Source organism: Hypanus sabinus, unplaced genomic scaffold (genome assembly GCF_030144855.1).
Source record: "Hypanus sabinus isolate sHypSab1 unplaced genomic scaffold, sHypSab1.hap1 scaffold_264, whole genome shotgun sequence".
Taxonomy (NCBI): domain Eukaryota; kingdom Metazoa; phylum Chordata; class Chondrichthyes; order Myliobatiformes; family Dasyatidae; genus Hypanus; species Hypanus sabinus.
Genome location: NW_026780770.1, coordinates 131,031 through 149,873, shown reverse-complemented (window position 1 = coordinate 149,873; position 18,843 = coordinate 131,031). Strand labels below are relative to the sequence as shown.

At 44.7% G+C, this 18,843-nt stretch overlaps 2 protein-coding genes across 7 annotated transcripts in view; one reads left to right on the top strand and one right to left on the bottom strand.

The window, feature by feature from the left end:
• Positions 1 to 18,843, bottom strand: part of LOC132388098 (NACHT, LRR and PYD domains-containing protein 3-like) — a 218,859-nt gene that overhangs the window by 112,271 nt on the left and 87,745 nt on the right. The window lies entirely within an intron of this gene.
• Positions 1,601 to 12,788, top strand: LOC132388095 (oocyte zinc finger protein XlCOF6-like). 3 transcript variants are annotated; one of them, XM_059960448.1, is made up of 2 exons: positions 1,601 to 1,645; positions 6,758 to 12,788. In XM_059960448.1, the coding sequence occupies exon 2, from the start codon at positions 7,170 to 7,172 to the stop codon at positions 8,061 to 8,063; it is 894 nt and encodes a 297-aa protein (XP_059816431.1). In that variant the 5' UTR covers positions 1,601 to 1,645; positions 6,758 to 7,169; the 3' UTR covers positions 8,064 to 12,788. The 3 variants fall into 3 exon arrangements, with proteins under 3 accessions (XP_059816431.1, XP_059816433.1, XP_059816432.1); XM_059960450.1 differs by lacking the exon at positions 1,601 to 1,645 and adding an exon at positions 1,923 to 2,026; XM_059960449.1 differs by lacking the exon at positions 1,601 to 1,645 and adding an exon at positions 2,761 to 2,795.

Genomic DNA, 18,843 nt, shown 5'->3' with positions numbered 1-18,843 from the left:
CACACTCTCTCTCTCTCACACACACACACACACACACACACACTCACACACACACACACACACACACACTCACACACACGCACACGCACACGCACACACACACACACACACACACACACACACACACACACACACACACACACACACACACACACACACACACACACACACATATAATCATTGCTAACCTGGTTGATATATCTGCATTTATATTGCTGTATCGCGTAGTTACTAATAAACAGCATTAGTTTACAGCAATACCAGACTCCACGGTGTTTTCTATTTCTGCTGGTTCTTTGACCCGTCACGGGGTACCTAACAGTATCTACTCCAAATATGAAAGATTAAAGGAAATAAACAGAAGTTAACAGTGTAATGCGGATATATAGCTCCCAAACTATCAAGCTTGAGAAACAATGCTTAAAGTCTTCAGATGGTAAAGTTGAAAAGTTCAGTAATCCACGGAATAAGCGAGTGAGAGGAGAGATTTGTAAATCCACACGAACATGTAGAGAGAAGGCCATTACGAAGAATTCCACACACATTCCACGCTGGGTAAACGAAATCACAGTCGCCGAAGATTAGAAATATCACCAGGTGACAGTCACAGGAATATCGTCTTCAAGTGGTTACCACAGAACACCCCGATTCCAGGTAAGGGACAACTAAAATGATACCACAGGATACTCCAGCAAATCCACACATATTGATGATACGAAGTGACAGTCACACATCCATTGTGCACTGCGTGCCGATGATCAGATCAACCGTACCTTTTGGGCATGGAAGAGTTGCAGCCTATAGCAGTCACACGCTGAAGTTCCAACAGCTTGTCTCCCTCTCCCTCTCCCTCTCCCGCTCCCTCAGGCTGCCGCAGCTTGTGTCTGACGTCACAGCCCCGCCTCACTCAGGCACTTAAAGTGACACTCACAGTAAACGGTCTCGTAACACAATGCACCTCTGAAGTTTGACAGCAGACTAGCGAGTGAATCTTCGATGGTGCAGAGTCAGAAACAAAAGAGTTGCCAGCTTGATTCAGGGGCTCCAGAGAGAAATGGGGTCCAGAGGAGGAGGACGAATAAGACCAGCAGGATGTGGTTAAAAGTGAAAGATTAGAAGTATTTGGAAACTGGTTGGTCGAAAAAAAAAGGTGGTTAATTTCTGCAAAAATTTCTGCAAAACACAGATCAGGCAGAAATTTTGGAGAGGAATAAATAGAAAACTTTTAGGCAGAGCCCCTTCCGCATCCCTGGCCTGTGTACTCCGCTGCTTAGTTGCTCTCTGAATTGTTTTGTGTGTGTGCGTCTCTGTATTTCCAGCAACTGCAGAATCTCCTGTGTTTTATATCTGCATTTTACTTTGGCATTAGATATACGTTGATATTGAGTATATTGCTTATGGGAGCCGCTTTCTGCGTTAAAACAGCTGCAGATTTTTTCTATACCCATAAAAAAAAATGAGATATGGACATTGAACTGGTGCTTGCAGAAATGTTTAATGGCACCGTGATTACCCATAGGGCCATGCGTTAAGAATTTCGGCGGCGCTGAAGCGCCGATGAACTGCGCAGGCGTCAGGCTGAGGCCGTCCCTGAGTTTCACGCATGCGCGCAGTACACCGAAGCCTTTGAAAATGTCGGTTCCAGGTAAGAGTGATTCTCCGTGTTTTTATCTTAAACACCGATTTCGGGATAATTCCTCTGAATTTCGGACACCGTGACCAGCAACCCCGGGACAGTCCTGCTCTCTTCCCTCTCTCTCAGCCCCACGATCCGTACACGGACCCCGGGGAGCTTCCGGCTGATGAGAGAATGGGAACCGATGGATCTCTCAGACAGAGCTGAGCTCCAGCTATCTAAATGCAAGGATTAGGAACTCGGAGAAAGGGAACAAAATCTTTTACGTCACCAGTTGAGAAAATCGGCATTAGGACACTTTTCCGCAGATGCTACTTGGCCTGCTGAACTCCTCCAGTATTTTGTATGTGTTGCTTCCTCTACCTCCTCTTGCTCTGGACTATTCTACCGGTGAGAACATGTTTTGTCCCATTCTCTCTGGGTACGTAATGATATCAAACACCTTTGCCCTGGGCAACAAGTAGCTTTCACATCACAAATGTGCCAGACTCCAGTGAGACAGACTACTGCCCTTCCCTTCATATTCATTGGGATTTCATTCACTGAGTTCACCACCGTCAGTCATTGGGGGCGGATTCAGGGGGAATATTTATGTCGAATACAGAAACTAGTAATGCCTGTTTGCATTTTGGTGATTGAAAAGTTACTGGAGTATTTGCAAATGGGAAGAAGTGGAGTGATATTTGGAAATCTGACTTTTTAAAGCGTAATTTAGCAAGGAAATCGCATATGGACAATGTGCAAAAGCTTTGGTGAGAAAATCCTCCATTTCCTGTTACAGGCCTGCTATATCGGTTGTGTGAGAGTGCAGATGATCTCAATCAAACCCAGAGGAGATCAAAGTTCCTATTGACAGTGATTTGCCAGCTGTGAACATGAATACCTCTCTATATAAAATTCACTGTGCACATCTTGTCACTGGGTAAAAAATGCACAGTGCAAGATATATCTGCACACTGGTTATTACAAATGAGAGGGGAGATTATTACAAATTAGAGGGGTAGTGGAGGGAAGGAGGGGAGACCTCCAGTGTCCCTGATGCCCTCACCTACAAGATGTGCAGCTTGAAACCCAGCACTTCAATGAGCTGCAACTTGAAATGGGTGAATTCCAGGTCATCCAGCAGTTGGAGGAGGTGATAGATATGACACGAAGAGAGGTGAGTTATACCCAAGGTGCAGGACACAGGAAACTCGGTGAGAGTCAGGAAGGGGAATGAGGTTAAATAGCCATCGCAGAGTACTGCAGTAGCCATCCCCCACAACAACAGGTGGACCACTTTAGAAGCTGTTGGGGGGAATTACCTGGCAGAGGAAAGTCAAAAGGCTGATAGGGGATTCGTTAGTTATAGGAACAGAACAAGAGGGGACGAATATCCTAGTGGTAAGGCTTGCTAGTGGTAGTGAGCAGGGGAGGGGGTGATGTGGTTAAAATAAGTTGTAGGGGGAATGGGAGCCAGAATGACAGAACAGATAGTGGAGAGGGTGAATTGAATTGACTTTATTAGATACATACCTCATAAACATGAGGAGTAGAAATATTTACCTTATATCTCCATCTAAATGTGCAATGTGTAATTTATAGTAATTTATAATAGCTAGATTGTGCATTGGACAGTCAATATAACATTAAAATGCAAATGTATCAGTGTGAATTAATCAGTCTGATGGCCTGGTGGAAGATGATGTCCCGGGGACTGTTGCTCCTTTGGCTGTGGTACCGTTTCTTGGATGGTAGCAGCAGGAGCAGTTTGTGGTTAGGGTGAATTGGGCCTGTTGCTCCCTGATATTCGTTGGGCCCTTTTTACACACCTGGCCATGTAAATGTACTGAATCGTGGAAAGTAGATTGTGCAATGTATAATTTCCTTGTTTATATTTAGAGACATTTTTTGGTGTATAAAATGATGAGGGGTATTGAGCGTGTGAGTGGCCAGAGGAGTGTTTTTTCCCCCAGGGTTGAAATGGTTAATGCCACTTTTCCACACTCCCATAGACCCTTTGTCCATCTCCTGAGTAAATTGAGTTTGAAAAATATTTAAGATCTCCCCCATCTGCTTTGTTTCCACACTTGGATTGCCATTCCGGTCTTCCAGAGGACCAACTTTGTGCCTTGCAATCCTTTTGCTCTTAATCTATCTCTAGAATCCCTGAGGATTATCCTTCACCTTTTCTGTGACGGCAACCTCATGCCATCTTTTAGCCATCCGGATTTATTTCTTATGTGTCCTCTTGCATTTCTTATACTCCATAAGAAACTGACTGCCTATCCCTGTTATGCAATTCCATTTTGCGCTTTACCAGGGTCTGAATATCTCTTGCAATCCGAGTTTCCCTACAGTTTCAATCTTTACCTTTTATTCTGACATACCCGCTTTGTACTTTCAAATTTTCGCTCTGAAGGCCTCCCATTTAGCAAGCACACCTTTGCCATAAAGCAGCCTGTCCCAGTCCACAGTTGCCAGATCCTAGTGTTGATTCCAGGTGTTGATCCATGTCCTGAACACATCCACCTTTCCGACGCTGCTCCTTGTATTGAAATATACAGGGCTCAGCATATTCACTGCACCATGCTCAACTTTTTCATTCCTGACTTTGTCTGAGGCCTGAACAACATCTGTCTCCACAACCCCACCACTATCTGTTCTGTTATTCAGACTCCCATTCCCCCTGCAACTTTAGTTTAACCCTCTTTACCCCCACCTCCCACCATGCAGATCTATCACCCCTTTGGCTTTCCTCTCCCAGATCAATAAAAAGGAGGTGCATACCAGGTACAGGCAGATAGGAACAAATGGGGTACTTATGAAATACAGGAAATTCAAGTGAACACTTATGGAAGAAATAAAGGCATGAGGTTTCCCCAGCAGACAAGGTGAAGGAGAATCCTCAGGGATTCTGCAGATATGTTAAGAGCAAAAAGATTGCAAGGGAAAAAAATAATTCTCTGGAAGATCAGAATGGTAATCCATATGAAGGGATAACATAGACTTGGGGAGATTTTTTTTGCATCCGTATTTACTCAAGAGATGGACACCGAGTCTATAGAAGTGAGGCAAAGCCGCATCAACTTCATGGACCCTGTACAGATTACAGAGGTGGAGGGGTTTGCTGTCTTGAGGCAAATTAGTGTGGATCAATCCCCAGGGCCTGACAAGTTGTTCACTAGGACCCTGCGGAAGACAAGTGCAGAAGTTATCGGGGCCTTAGCACAGATATTTAAATCATCCTCAGTGACAGGTGAGGTACTGGAGGATTAGAGGACAGACAATGTTGTTCTGATGTTCAAGAAAGGCTGTAAAAATAAACTAGGAAATTATACGTTGGTGGGCTTGACATCAGAACTGGGAAAGTTATTGGAATGTGTGTGCAGGAACCAGGTATATACTGTAAGTATTTGGATAGGTGTGGACTGATAAAGGATAGACAGCATGGCTCTCGCCAATCTTATAGAGTCTCTCGAGGACGTTATCAGGGAAGTGGATGAAGGCAAGGCAGTGGATGTTGTCTACATGGACTTCAGCAAGGCACTTGACAATGTCTCATATGGGAGGTTGGTCAAGAAGGTTCAGTCACTCAGCATTCTCGATGAGACAGTAAATTGGATGAGACACTGTCTTTGGGAGAAGCCAGAGTGTGGTAGCAGATGGTTGCCTCTCTGACTGGAGGCCTGTGGCTAGTGGTTACCACAGGGATCAGTGCTGGAACTGTTGTTGTTTGTCATCTATATCAGTAATCTGGATGATAGTGTGGTTAACTGAATCAGCAAATTTGTGGATGACAACAAGACTGGGGGTTCAGCGGAGTGCAAGAAGACTATCATGGCTTGCAGTGCGATCTGGACCAGGTGGGAAAATGGTTTTAGAAATGGAAAATGGAATTTCATGCAGTCCAGTGTGAGTTGTTGCACTACCAAGGGAGATCTTTCAGAGTGAATGGTCGGGCACGGAGGAGTGTTGTAGAAGAAAGGAACCTGGGAATACAAGTCCTTAATTCACTGAAAGTGGTATCACAGGTAGATAGGGATGGAAAGAATGATTTCAGCCCATTGCCCTTCATGAACCAAAGTACTGATAACAATAGATGGATGTTCGGTTGACTTCTAGAAGACATTGGTGAGGCCTAATTTGGAGTATTGTGTACAGTTTTGGTCACCTACCTACAGGAAAGTTGTAAAAGAAGTTCAGAGATTTCAGAGAAAATTCACAAGGATGTTGCCATGTCTGGAGGATTTGGGTTAAAGAAAATATTGAACAAATCCGGACTTTATTCCTTGGAATGCAGATGATTGAGGGGAGATTTGATTGTGGTAGAGGGGCACAGATAGTGTAAATGCAAGCTGGCTTTCTCCACTGAGATTGGGTGGGACTACAACCAGAGGCCAGGGGTTCAGGGTGAAAGGTGAAATGTTAAGGGGAACATGAGGGGAAACTTCTTCACACAGACGGTCATCCGGCTGTGGAATGAGCAGCCAGCACAAGTGGTGCATGCGAGCTCGACTTCAACATTTAAGAGGTTTGTGTTGGTACCTGGATGGTAGAGGTGTGGGAGTGGGCTGTTTAAATAGTTCAGCACAAACCAGATGGCCCAAAGGGCCTGTTTCCATGTTGAAATTTTCGATGATTGTGACAAGAACCTGAAATAATACAAAAATTCACTCTAACCCCTTTTGACAGCTGTGTGAACCAATCAGTCATTTCAGCAGGAATTTTTATGTGGCATTAAAACTGTGACACTTTAAGTTAATAATACATAAAAGAAGATCCCAGCTGCAAGTCAAGAAAAACTATTTGCGTGCGAGTGTTTCAGTTACTGAGGGGCCAGGAACCCATGCAGCTCAGTGGGAACAGGGAATAATACCAACGGAGATAGTCAAACTGAGCCAGGGCACAGATTGGAGACGGCAGAAATGCCCCATTCTGATAGAGACAGGAAGAGCATCAGAGAATTGATGGTCATTCCAGATACCAGCACTCTGCCCAGTCAGGAGATGATTTCTCTGTCCAGCTTGGGTAGAACCTCACTGTAACAGTGTGATACCAGATCAAGCCTTGGCAACTCAAGTAATCTCATCAGAAATGTTGTCCTACACCCATTGATGGAGTTTGTAAATCTTTTTACAGGTTAAAAATGAGAAGGAATTCGTCTTCAGGAAGCTCAAACACGGCACAACAGTTTTGTTGTCTCTGCCTAGGTATTTAAGAAGTGGAGCAAGGGATCCAATTGACCACCCTTCCTGCTCAGACTGTGGGGAGGGATCCTCTCGGTCATTTGACCAACTGGCACGCCTGTAATTTACACAGGAGAAAGGCCTTTCACCCGCTCAGACAGTGGGAATGGATTCACCCGGTCATCGCAACTGAAGGTACATCAGCAAGTTCACACTGGACAAGGCCATTCACCTATTCTGTGTGTGAGAAGGGATTCAGTCGGTCTTCCCACCTGTGGACACACCAATCAGTTCACACCACACCGGGCAGAGGCTGGTCAACTGCTGAATTTCTGGGAAAAGGATTCACTCAGTCATCTGACCTGATGGCTCACCAGCGAGTTCACACTGGGGAGAAGCCATTCACCTGCTCAGAGTGCGGGAAAGGATTTACACAGTCATCTACCCTACTGGTACATCAGCGAGTTCACACTGGAGAGAAGCCGTTCACCTGCTCAGTCTGTGGGAAAGGATTCACTCAGTTAGCTACCCTACAGAGACACCAGCGAGTTCGCCCGGCGGAGAAGCCATTCACCTGTTCAGAATGTGGGAAGAGATTTACTCAGTCATCCCACCTACAGAGTCATCAGCGAGTTCACACTGGGGAGAAGCCGTTCACCTGCTCAGTCTGTGAGAAGGGATTCACTCAGTTAGCTACCCTACAGAGACACCAGCGAGTTCACACTGGGGAGAAGCTGTTCACCTGCTCAGTCTGTGAGAAGGGATTCACTCAGTTAGCTACCCTACAGAGTCACCAGCGAGTTCACACTGGGGAGAAGCCGTTCACCTGCTCAGAGTGTGGGAAAGGATTTACACAGTCATCTGCCCTACTGATACATCAGCGAGTTCACACTGGGGAGAAGCCGTTCACCTGTTCAGTCTGTGAGAAGGGATTCACTCAGTTAGCTACCCTACTGAAACACCAGCGAGTTCACACTGGGGAGAAGCCGTTCACCTGCTCAGTCTGTGGGAAGGGATTCTCTGACTCTTCCACCCTTCTGATTCATCAGCGAGTTCACACTGGGGAGAGGCCGTTCAGCTGCTCCGAATGTGGGAAGGGATTCACTCAGTCATCCCACCTACGGAGTCACCAGCGAGTTCACTCCGAGGCGAAGCCATTCACCTGCTCAATTTGTGGAAAGGGATTCACTCAGTCATCTACCCTGCTGGTACATCAGCAAGTTCACACTGGGGAGAAGCCGTTCACCTGCTCAGTCTGAGGGAAGGGATTCACTCAGACATTCACCCTACAGAGACATCAACGAGTTCACACTAGAGAAAGGCCATTCACCTGCTGAGAATGTGGGAAAGGATTCACTCAGTCATCCCACCTACTGGCACACCATCAGTTCACAATGGGGAGTGGCCATTGTTATGAATCTCTAGGTTTTGTTTGCTGTGGAGAGAGAGAGAGAGAGAGAGAGATTAAGAAGGCAAATGTGTCTGACTTGCAGCTTGTTTACATCGCGTGCAGCTTGTTTAGTTTTAACCGAGGACACAGACACTCAGAGACAGATAGAGACAAAGGAGGAAAAATGGAAGAATTGAAACCAGGGAACTAGTGGCCAAGGGTCACTGTTTGGAACCTTCCTTCGCCCACAAGGGTGGACAAATTATCGATTCACCATACATCGAATGTGTGGTTGTCACCTCATTTGATCCATAGCAGAGGATCTGATTTGGGGTATCCTGTGGAGACCACTTATGTGTTAACCCTTGCCTGGCTGTGGTGTGGTAGTTCACTTGAAGATGATACCCCTTATGACAAGTCACTTCGGGTGATAATTAGTATGTGGATTTGGAAGGATGACAGATAAAATCTACAGCGACTGTTGGTCTCGTTTTACCACCATGGAACCTGTGGAATATGACATAATGGCCTTCTCTCAACATTTACCCTGGATTACAAATATCTCTCTCTCATCACTTATTCTGTAGTTGAACTGAACTTTCATACTTTACCATCTCAAGACTCCAAGCCTTGTTTCCCCCGAGCTCAATAGTTTGGGAGTTTTATTTCTACAGATTTATACACATAACACTCATGAGGAAATCTGTAGATGCTGGAAATTCAAACAACACACACAAAATGCTGGTGGAACCCAGCAAGCGAAGCAGTATCTATAAGGAGAAGAAATGTCGATGTTTCAGGCTGAGACCCTTCGTCAGGATTAACTGAAAGGAAAGATACAAAGAGATTTGAAAGTAGTGGGGGGAGGGTGAAATGCGAAATGATAGGAGACAGGAGTTGGTGGGATGAAGCTAAGAACTGGAAAGGTGATTGGCGAACGTGATACAGAGCTGGAGATGGGAAAGAATCATTGGACAGGAGGCCTCAGGAGAAAGTAAGGTGCGGGGGAAGCACCAGAGAGACATGGAAAACAGGCAAACAATTAAATATGTCAGTGATGGGGTAAGAAGTGGAAGAGGGGCATTAACGGAAGTTAGAGAAGTCAATGTTCATCCCATCAGGTTGGAGGCTACCCAGCCGGTATATAAGGTGTTGTTCCTCCAACCTGTGTTTGGATTAATTTTGACAGTAGAGGAGGCCATGGATAGACATATCAGAATGGGAATGGGATGTGGAAATAAAATGTATGGCCACTGGGAGTAGTCTGTTGCTGCTGGTTCTTTTTTAAAGCGTTATGGTTTGTAACAAAATGGGGCCTGCGTCTGGGATATGAACAAATTTAAGGATTGATTTAATATCGATTTCATTGGATAAATCCCTTTTGATTTATTTGTGTGTGGAAAATCTGCAGCAATGGATGTTGATAGATATCTGGAAGTGTGAACCTCTCAGGCATTAGAAGACACCAGAAGGATTGAGTTATTGAGTATTGCTAAAGTGTTAATATTTGCTAAGGTGAAATTGACAATGAGGAGGGCACAGATGCAGAGGATAATAGCTGAACATTATGTATCTGAGGGGGTGTTTAAAGTGGAGGAGTTGGAGGTGTTTCCTGAACGTAAACCTAGTGAGCTTGAGCTCCAGTACAAGTGAGAAAAATTAAAGATGGAGGCAGAGGCAATTTCAGGCTGGAGAGATAGAAAAGCAGTAAGAAAATACTCTTACTAAGTGTAATTAAGGGGAAGGCTGAGCAAGCCTATTCTGCTTTGACAGCGCTGAAGCAGCTTATTATTTATTTATTTATGCTTCCCCAATCATCGCCACTGGGCTATAAATGTGCAGGAGCTGTGTGTGGTTCAGTGCTTTGCTCAAGGACACACACGCTGCCTCGGCTGAGGCTCGAACTCATGACTTTCAGATCGCTAGTTCAACACCTTAACCACATGGTCACACACCACATATTATGACCTAGTGAAACAGGCTGTGCTCAAAGCTTACGAGTTGGTCCCAGAAGCAGACAGGCAAAAGTTTAGAAATTTGAAGAAATCTATGAACCAGACATACGGAATTTGCTTATGAGAAATTTGTGTGTTTTGACCGCTGGTGCACATCTGAACATGTAAATGATGATTTTAACAGCTTGAAAGAGTTGGTTTTAATTGAAGAATTCAGCAGGTGTGTCCCTGATGACAGAAAGATGTATTTAGATGGAAATGATGCTGCCACTATGGAGGAATCTGCTGGATTAGCAGATCAGTTTGCTTTAACTCATAAAGTTATGTTTACCCTGAATAAGAGTTTCCAAAAGGTACTTGTCAAGTTGTGGGTAAACCTAATGAGCTCACCCCAGTGGCCTGTACCTGCATTCAGTGAACCCTTTTTCCAAAGTTATAGTGGATTGTGTTGGCCCATTGCCAAAGACCAAAGCTGGCCATCAGTATCTGCTAACTATTTTGTGTACCACATCCAGATTCCCAGAGGCAATACCTCTCATACATATTAAAGCTAAAACTGTGGCGAAGGCTCTCACCAAGATTTTCACATTATTCGATTTGCCTAAAGAAATCCAGTCTGATCAAGGATGTAATTTTACATTTGGATTATTCCAGCAGGTAGAACTGGGAGCAAAACAAATTGCATCACCTGCATACCATACAGAATCACAAGGGGCTTTAGAAAGATTTCATTCTACCCTCAAAACAATGATTAAGACATATTGTGTTGAAAATGGAAAAGACTGGGATGAAAGAATACATTTGCTTTTGTCCACAGAAAGAGAATCAGTACAGGAATCACAGGGCTTTACTCCATTTGAACTTGTATTTGGTCGCAGAGTGACCTTTGACCTTGTTAAAAGAAACAGTGGATTGATGTTAACTGTTAGACTATATTTTGAAGTTCAAAAATAAACTACACCAAACCTGAAATCCAGTGAGACAAAACTTAAAGATTTCTCAAAACAAAATGAAGTGTTGGTTTGATAACAGGGCTCGCGAAAGAAAATACCAGGTGGGAGATAAGGTACTTGCCTTATGTTGACGAATCCACTTCAGGCGAAATTCAATAGACCATATGAAATAGTCTCCCAAATTAATGATGTGAATTATGTTATTAAAACACCCAACTGACGGTGAACTAACACAGGTGGTACACATAAATATGATAAAACCTTTTTTGAACAAGTAGGTACCATCTGTGTGTGTTGTTGTCAAAACAAATGAAACTGGCAACCCTGAGAATGAAACAATTGACTTGTCTGAGACTTTTTACAAGCCAAACATGGTCCCAGTTAGGCTAATGAACTCGGTTGTTCCAGAAAACATTGCTAACAGGTTGTCTCATCTGCAGCCAAAGCAACAACAACTTGCTTGTCCGAGAAAATCTTATGGTGGTGCTTTGGAAGGATAGATTAGAGAGCTCTTCTAGGGAGGCCATTTGGGTGGAATTGAAGAATGGGAAAGGTGCAGTAACACTGATAGGAGTGTATTATAGGCCACCTAATGGGGCGCGTGAGTTGGAAGAGCAAATGTGTAAGGAGATAGCAGATATTTGTAGTAAACACAAGGTGGTGATTGTGGAAGATTTTAATTTTCCACACGTAGACTGGGAAGCTCATTCTGTAAAAGGGCTGGATGGTTTAGAGTTTGTGAAATGTGTGCAGGATAGTTTTTTGCAACAATACATAGAAGTACCGACTAGAGATGGGGCAGTGTTGGATCTCCTGTTAGGGAATGCGATAGGTCAGCTGACAGATGTATGTGTTGGGGAGCACTTCGGGTCCATTGATCACAATAGCATTAGCTTCAATATAATTATGGAGAAGGACAGAACTGGACCTAGAGTTGAGATTTTTGATTGGAGAAAGCCTAACTTTGAGGGGATGTGAAGGGATTTAGAGAGAGTGGATTGGGTCAAGTTGTTTTATGGGAAGGTTGTAATAGAGAAATGGAGGTCATTTAAGGGTGAAATTATGAGGGTACAGAATCTTTATGTTCCTGTTAGGGTGAAAGGAAAGGTTAAAGGTTTGAGAGCACCATGGTTTTCAAGGGATATTAGAAATTTGGTTCAGAAAAAGAAGGATGTCTACAATAGATATAGGCAGCATGGAGTAAAGGAATTGCTCGAGGAATATAAAGAATGTAAAAGGAATCTTAAGAAAGAGATTAGAAAAGCTAAAAGAAGATACGAGGTTGGTTTGGCAAATAAGGTGAAAGTAAATCTGAAAGGTTTCTACAGTTATATTAAAAGCAAGAGGATAGTGAGGGATAAAATTGACCCCTTAGAGAATCAGAGTGGTCAGCTATGTGTGGAACCGAAGGAGATGGGAGAGATTTTGAATGATTTCTTCTCTTCGGTATTCACTAAGGAGAAGGATATTGAATTGTCTAAGGTGTGGGAAACAAGTAAGGAAGTTATGGAACCTATGACAATTAAAGAGGTGGAGGTACCGGCGCTTTTAAGAAATTTAAAAGTGGATAGATCTCCGGGTCCTGACAGGATATTCCCCAGGACCTAGAGGGAAGTTTGTGTAGAAATAGCAGGAGCTCTGACGGAGATCTTTAATATGTCATTAGAAACGGGGATTGTGCTGGAGGATTGGCGTATTGCACATGTGGTTCCATTGTTTAAAAAGGGTTCTAGAAGGAAGCCTAGCAATTATAGACCTGTCAGTTTGACATCAGTGGTAGGTAAATTAATGGAAAGTATTCTTAGAGATAGTATTTATAATTATCTGGATAGACGGGATCTGATTAGAAGTAGCCAGCATGGATTTGTGCGTGGAAGGTCATGTTTGACAAACCTTATTGAATTTTTTGAAGAAGTTACGAGGGTAAGGCAGTGGATGTAGTCTATATGGACTTCAGCAAAGCCTTTGACAAAGTTCCACATGGAAGGTTAGTTAAGAATGTTCAGTCGTTAGGTATTAATGCTGGAGTAATAAAATGGATTCAACAGTGGCTAGATGGGAGATGCCAGAGAGTAGTGGTGGATAATTGTTTATCGGGATGGAGGCCGGTGACTAGCGGGGTGCCTCAGGGATCTGTTTTGGGCCCAATGTTGTTTGTGATATACATAAATGATCTGGATGATGGGGTGGTAAATTGGATTAGTAAGTATGCCGATGATACTAAGGTAGGAGGTGTTGTGGATAATGAGGTGGATTTTCAAAGTTTGCAGGGAGATTTATGCCAGTTAGAAGAATGGGCTGAACGTTGGCAGATGGAGTTTAATGCTGAGAAGTGAGAGATTCTACATTTTGGCAGGAATAATCCAAATAGAACATACAGAGTAAATGGTAGGACATTGAGGAATGCAGAGGAACAGGGAGATCTAGGAATAACTGTGCATAGTTCCCTGAAAGTGGAGTCTCATGTAGATAGGGTGGTGAAGAGGGCTTTTGGAACGCGGGCCTTTATAAATCAAAGCATTGAGTACAGAAGTTGGGATGTAATGTTAAAATTGTACAAGGCATTGTTAAGGCCAAATTTGGAATATTGTGTACAGTTCTGGTCACCGAATTATAGGAAAGATATCAATAAATTAGAGAGAGTGCAGAGATGATTTACTAGGATGTTACCTGGGTTTCAGCAATTAAGTTACAGAGAAAGGTTGAACAAGTTAGGTCTCTATTCATTGGAGCGTAGAAGGTTGAGGGGGGATTTGATCGAGGTATTTAAAATTTTGAGAGGGATAGATAGAGTTGACGTGAACAGGCTGTTTCCATTGAGAGTAGGGGAGATTCAAACTAGAGGACATGATTTGAGAGTTAGGGGGCAGAAGTTTAAGGGAAACACCAGGGGGTATTTCTTTACTCAAAGAGTGATAGCTGTGTGGAATGAGCTTCCTGTAGGAGTAGTAGAGGCCAGTTCAGTTGTGTCATTTAAGGTAAAATTGGATAGGTATATGGACAGGAAAGGAGTGGAGGGTTATGGGCTGAGTGCGGGTAGGTGAGACTAGGTGAGATTAAGGGTTCGGCACGGACTAGGAGGGCCAAGATGGCCTGTTTCCGTGCTGTGATTGTTATATGGTTTATATGGTTAACAGCTGAAGGAATTATTTCTGAAGTTTAAAGATTTATTTCCCTTTGTTCCCAAGCAAACCACGGTCGTAGTACATGACGTAGATGTTGGTCAAGCTAAACTGATTGAACAACACCCAAATTGCATGAACGTAGAAAAGTGTAAATTGGCTGACCAGGGAATTGAGTATATGCTGGAGAATGGTATTATTAGGCCTTCAAAATGAGATTGGAGTCACCCTGCATTATTGTGCCCATACCTGATGGTAGTGTTAGATTTTGCACTGATTATAGAAAGGTAAATACAGTAACAAAAACAGATGCCTATCCTATCCCTAGAGTGGATGATTGCATCGATAAGGCTGGAAAAGCTAATTACTTACAATGATTGATCTGTTGAAAGGGTATTGGTGTGTTCCATTGATGGACAGAGGTAGAGAAATTTCTGTGTTTGTGACACCATCTGGGTTGTATGAATACAATGTTTTGCCTTTTGGACGGAAAAATGCTCCAGGAACATCCCAGAGAATGATTGATTTTGTAATTCGAGGGTGAGAACACACAGATACCTATATTGATGACTTAGTTACAGGGAGTGGCACTTGGGAAGAGCATATCTCTGCAGTAGAAAAGCTGTTTGACAGGCTTTCCTAGGACAACCTTACAGTTAATTGAGCTAAGAGTGAATTTGGCCGTGCCAGTATGACCTATCTTGGCTTTGTTGTCGGTCAAAGCAAGTTGGCTCCTGTTCGGGCAAAAGTCCAGACAATTTCTCCAGTTCCTATTCTGACTGCTGAGAAGGCTCTTAGAAGGTTTCTGGGAATGGATAGATATTATCGTAAGAACTCTGCTGCGATTGCTCTTCCTCTGACCAATCTCCTGAAGAAGCGTGAAAAGTTTGTTTGGACCGACCCTTGTCAGAAGGCATTTGATTGATTGTTATCAGTATTTGAGATGAGGCCAATCAATGTACTGTTGTCAGCAAAATTGAATTAGCAGATTGGAGCTGTGGGTGGCAACACAAGTCATGGGTGCACAAAGAGTAAAGGAGGGGTCCAAAGTGACAACCCTGTGGGGTATGTGTGCTGAGGGTCAGAGAGACAAAGGAGATGGAGCCCACTCTTACTACCTGCCGGCGATCTGACAGGAAGTCCAGGATCCAGCTACACAAGGCAGGGTGAAGGTCTCTGAGCTCCTTGTCGATACTTCGCGCCTTCGTATGGCTACTGCTCTGCCCATGACTGCAAGGAACGGCAGAGAACTTTGGAGAGCAGAGAACATCAGAGAAACAAGCCTCCACTCCATGGACTCTTCCTACATTTCCACTCCCTCGGAAAAGCAGGCCATGTACTCAAATAACCTCATAACCTGGACATTCTTGCTGCAAGCCCGCTCCCCCATCGGGGAAGAGATACAAAACCCTTAAAGTGCGTAACACCAGGCTGAAGTATAGCTTCCTGTCTACAGCTATAAGCCAAATGAATGATAAAATGGACTCAACCTCACAATGTAACTGGACGTGACCCTGCACCATTTGTCTATCTGCACTGCACTTTCTCTGCAGCCATAATGCTTTGTTACAGTGATTATTTTGTTGTATATCAGCTCAATGTACTGTTGGAATGTATCCATCTGTGTGGATGGTACGTCAGGCAAGATTTTCACTGTAGCTCAGTACATGATGATAATAAACAAATTTCCCATTTTAATTGTGTGGAAATATTAAACAGACTGAGCTTCTGCTCTGGAAGCTCAGAAGGAAACTGAACTGTTGTCATTTCTGAGGAATGCAAATATATGGAAAATGCTTCAATCTCACATCACGATCTGTGGTACCTGGGATCAGGGTGGTGGGTCTCCCATCAGAATCCGGTTTAATAGCACCGACATGTGTCATGAAATTCGTTGTCCCTGCGGCAGCAGTAGAAAATAATTCAGAACAATAGATTTTAACAAATGTGATTTAAAATATGAATATACATATATATAGTACAAAAATGGAAAAAATGCAATAAGCTATTTTAATTGTGTGGAGCAATTTGACTGACTGGGTGTTGCTTTGGAAATTCTGAAGTGAAGCTGAACTAAACTTTACACATTTATGAGAAGCGCAGATAAATACAAATGGCGAAATTCTCACATAAACGGGTCAGACACCCAGAAACATTGGCTGCACTTCAGCACCACAAAACAGTGGAATGAAACAACAGAAAGTATTGCAGAGAAATAAACATAGTCCACCCACAACGAGAGGACGTGACAGATCCGGATCTCACTGCCTTGTCTGAACGGGGAAAGGTGAAGCTACACGTACACATAGAACAGTGACCCGCAGATGCTGCAGATCTGCAGAAAAACATGAACAGGAAACGGGATCAGGTGACGGGTGGAGGGTCTCCCTCCTGAACCGGTGACTCTGCTCCTCGCCCCTCACACGCTGTCCGACCCATCCGCCGCATTCCCCACATTATTCCATATTTATCCCAGATACATGATTATTTTTCCACACCATATCTTCCCCGATCCTTTTCCCTCCACCTCCAGGTCACAGAGTCACCGGCTCAATTCCCATCCAGGTCCAAAACATAATTCAGACCCAAACAGGAAATGTTCACGTTTCATTTAAATCAGTTCTATGTTTATAAACTCTAATTTCTATTTACATTCCTCCAGAGCCTTGCTGGACAGGAACTCTGAAACATCAAGTGAGAAACAGCAGGAAGAGGCCATTCAGCCCCTCTAACCATCAGCAAGGTGGCGGCTGCTCTTCCATCTCAGCCACACGTTCCTGCCCAATCCTCATTTCCTCCACCCCTTCGGTCTCCACACAACTGCCGGCCTCTGTTTTACATGGGGACGATCACTGAGTCTTCACCGCCCTCTGTGGTGGGGATTTACAGACATTCACCATCCTCGGAGTGGAGACATTTCCCCTCATCTCAGTCCCGGACAGTCCACCCCTGTTTCAGAGACTGGGATCCCTGGTTCAACTGGTAATGATGTTGTGCATTTCAGTGTTCACCTCTCAGTCCTCGATTCTCCAATTGAAAGGGTTATTACATTTCATTTTTCTTCATATGATGACCCCACCACCCCAGGGATCAGTCTGGTGAATCTTCATTGCACTCTCTATAATAAATACTCTCTAACCTCTTTGTTAATCCTCTATAGAATTAATTTCCATCTTCTGCAGACCCATGTTGCCCCGACCACTCACCTCCCACCCCTGTCACTATTTCCACCGTCCCACCTCCCCCTCACCTGGATCCACCTCTCACTCCCCAGCTCTTGCCCCATCCCCACCCCTCACCTCCTTTCTCTGACTATTTCCCGTCCACTCTCAGTCCAGAGGGAGGGTCTCGGCCCGAAATGTTGACGGTCCATTTCCCTCCACAGATGCTGCCCGACCCACTGAGTTCCTCCGGCAGTTTGTTCTTTGGTCTGTATAACCCGTGTTAGTTTGGGGAGCGGGATTTTACACCATATTCCAGGTACAATCTCAACAAAGCACAAATAATTGTCACTTTGCCCGGACCATTGGCCCCGCTTGCAGGGCAACAGTCTGCCGGTGTTTGCCCCCTATGTGGTGAATCCCTCTGCTCGACACCACCGTGGGCTCAGACATTTCCCCAGATGAGCCCCTCCTGTCCCCACCGGGACGAACATCCTGTCCGCCCCCTCTCACACCATCTTCATCCTTTCAATAAAATCCCTCCCTCCCCGGGGAACCGGCATCGAACCGACGGGCCGAGCGGTCTCCTCCTACCTCTCAGCGATACATCAGACTCCGGCCGCGGGAGACGCTTCACAAACGCCCCAACTTCCCTCGGAGGGAAATGGAAATAAATCAGAAAGCGGACATTTACTTTGAGGTTTTCTCCGCTCTGAGGAGGCGGTCGGCGCTCGAGCGGGTGACGGACTCAGCGGGGTAACGCCCACTCGGCGTCCGCCTTCGCGACTGGTTGTAAACAGTGATTGACATCGCTTAGCACCAATGGGATAGCGCAGCTCCTGAATCCTCTGTTGACAGCGGTGGGGGAGGGGCTGGTCACGTGATTGTTAGCCCAGCCGTTAAACCGATAAAGCTCGAGCACAGCAGCGCGTGGGTGACGTAAGACACCGCGCACGTGAGGGCAGATCCCGGTGTGGGGAGCCCATGTGTGACGTCAGGCGCGTGGGAACTGTGTCTGACGTCACCTGTGGGCGAGCGCTGGCATTTAAAAGCACCTTAATGGACTTTTCAGTGGGACAACAACATTAATGACGGGTTTCATCGCTGAATCCAGTGTTGTGGGATGTAAAGTCCCCTGTTATGTGTCCGGCTGTGCCGTGTTGTTGGTGGAGTGGGCAGCGTGGTGTTTGTCTCGATTCGGGTCACAACACCAGAATTGCCAGCGGGGTCCACACACATATTAGTCAACAGAAAACACTGTGTGTATTCTCAAGTGAGGAGTCTGTGTGGAGATGCAGCTTCCCTGGAGGTGGACGAAAGAGGACACACCAACAGGTGGAACCAGCTGCGGGAAGACATGATTTTTCAGGTCTGATGACGAGCTGAATGTACCATAACCTTCAGACTGAATCAGAAAACCATTCTGAGGGTATTTGAAACGTCAGAAGCAGAGGAGAT

Excerpts from the sequence above, each read along its gene's own strand:
- LOC132388095 (XM_059960448.1), top strand. The coding sequence starts at position 7,170 with ATGGCTCACCAGCGAGTTCACACTGGGGAGAAGCCATTCACCTGCTCA.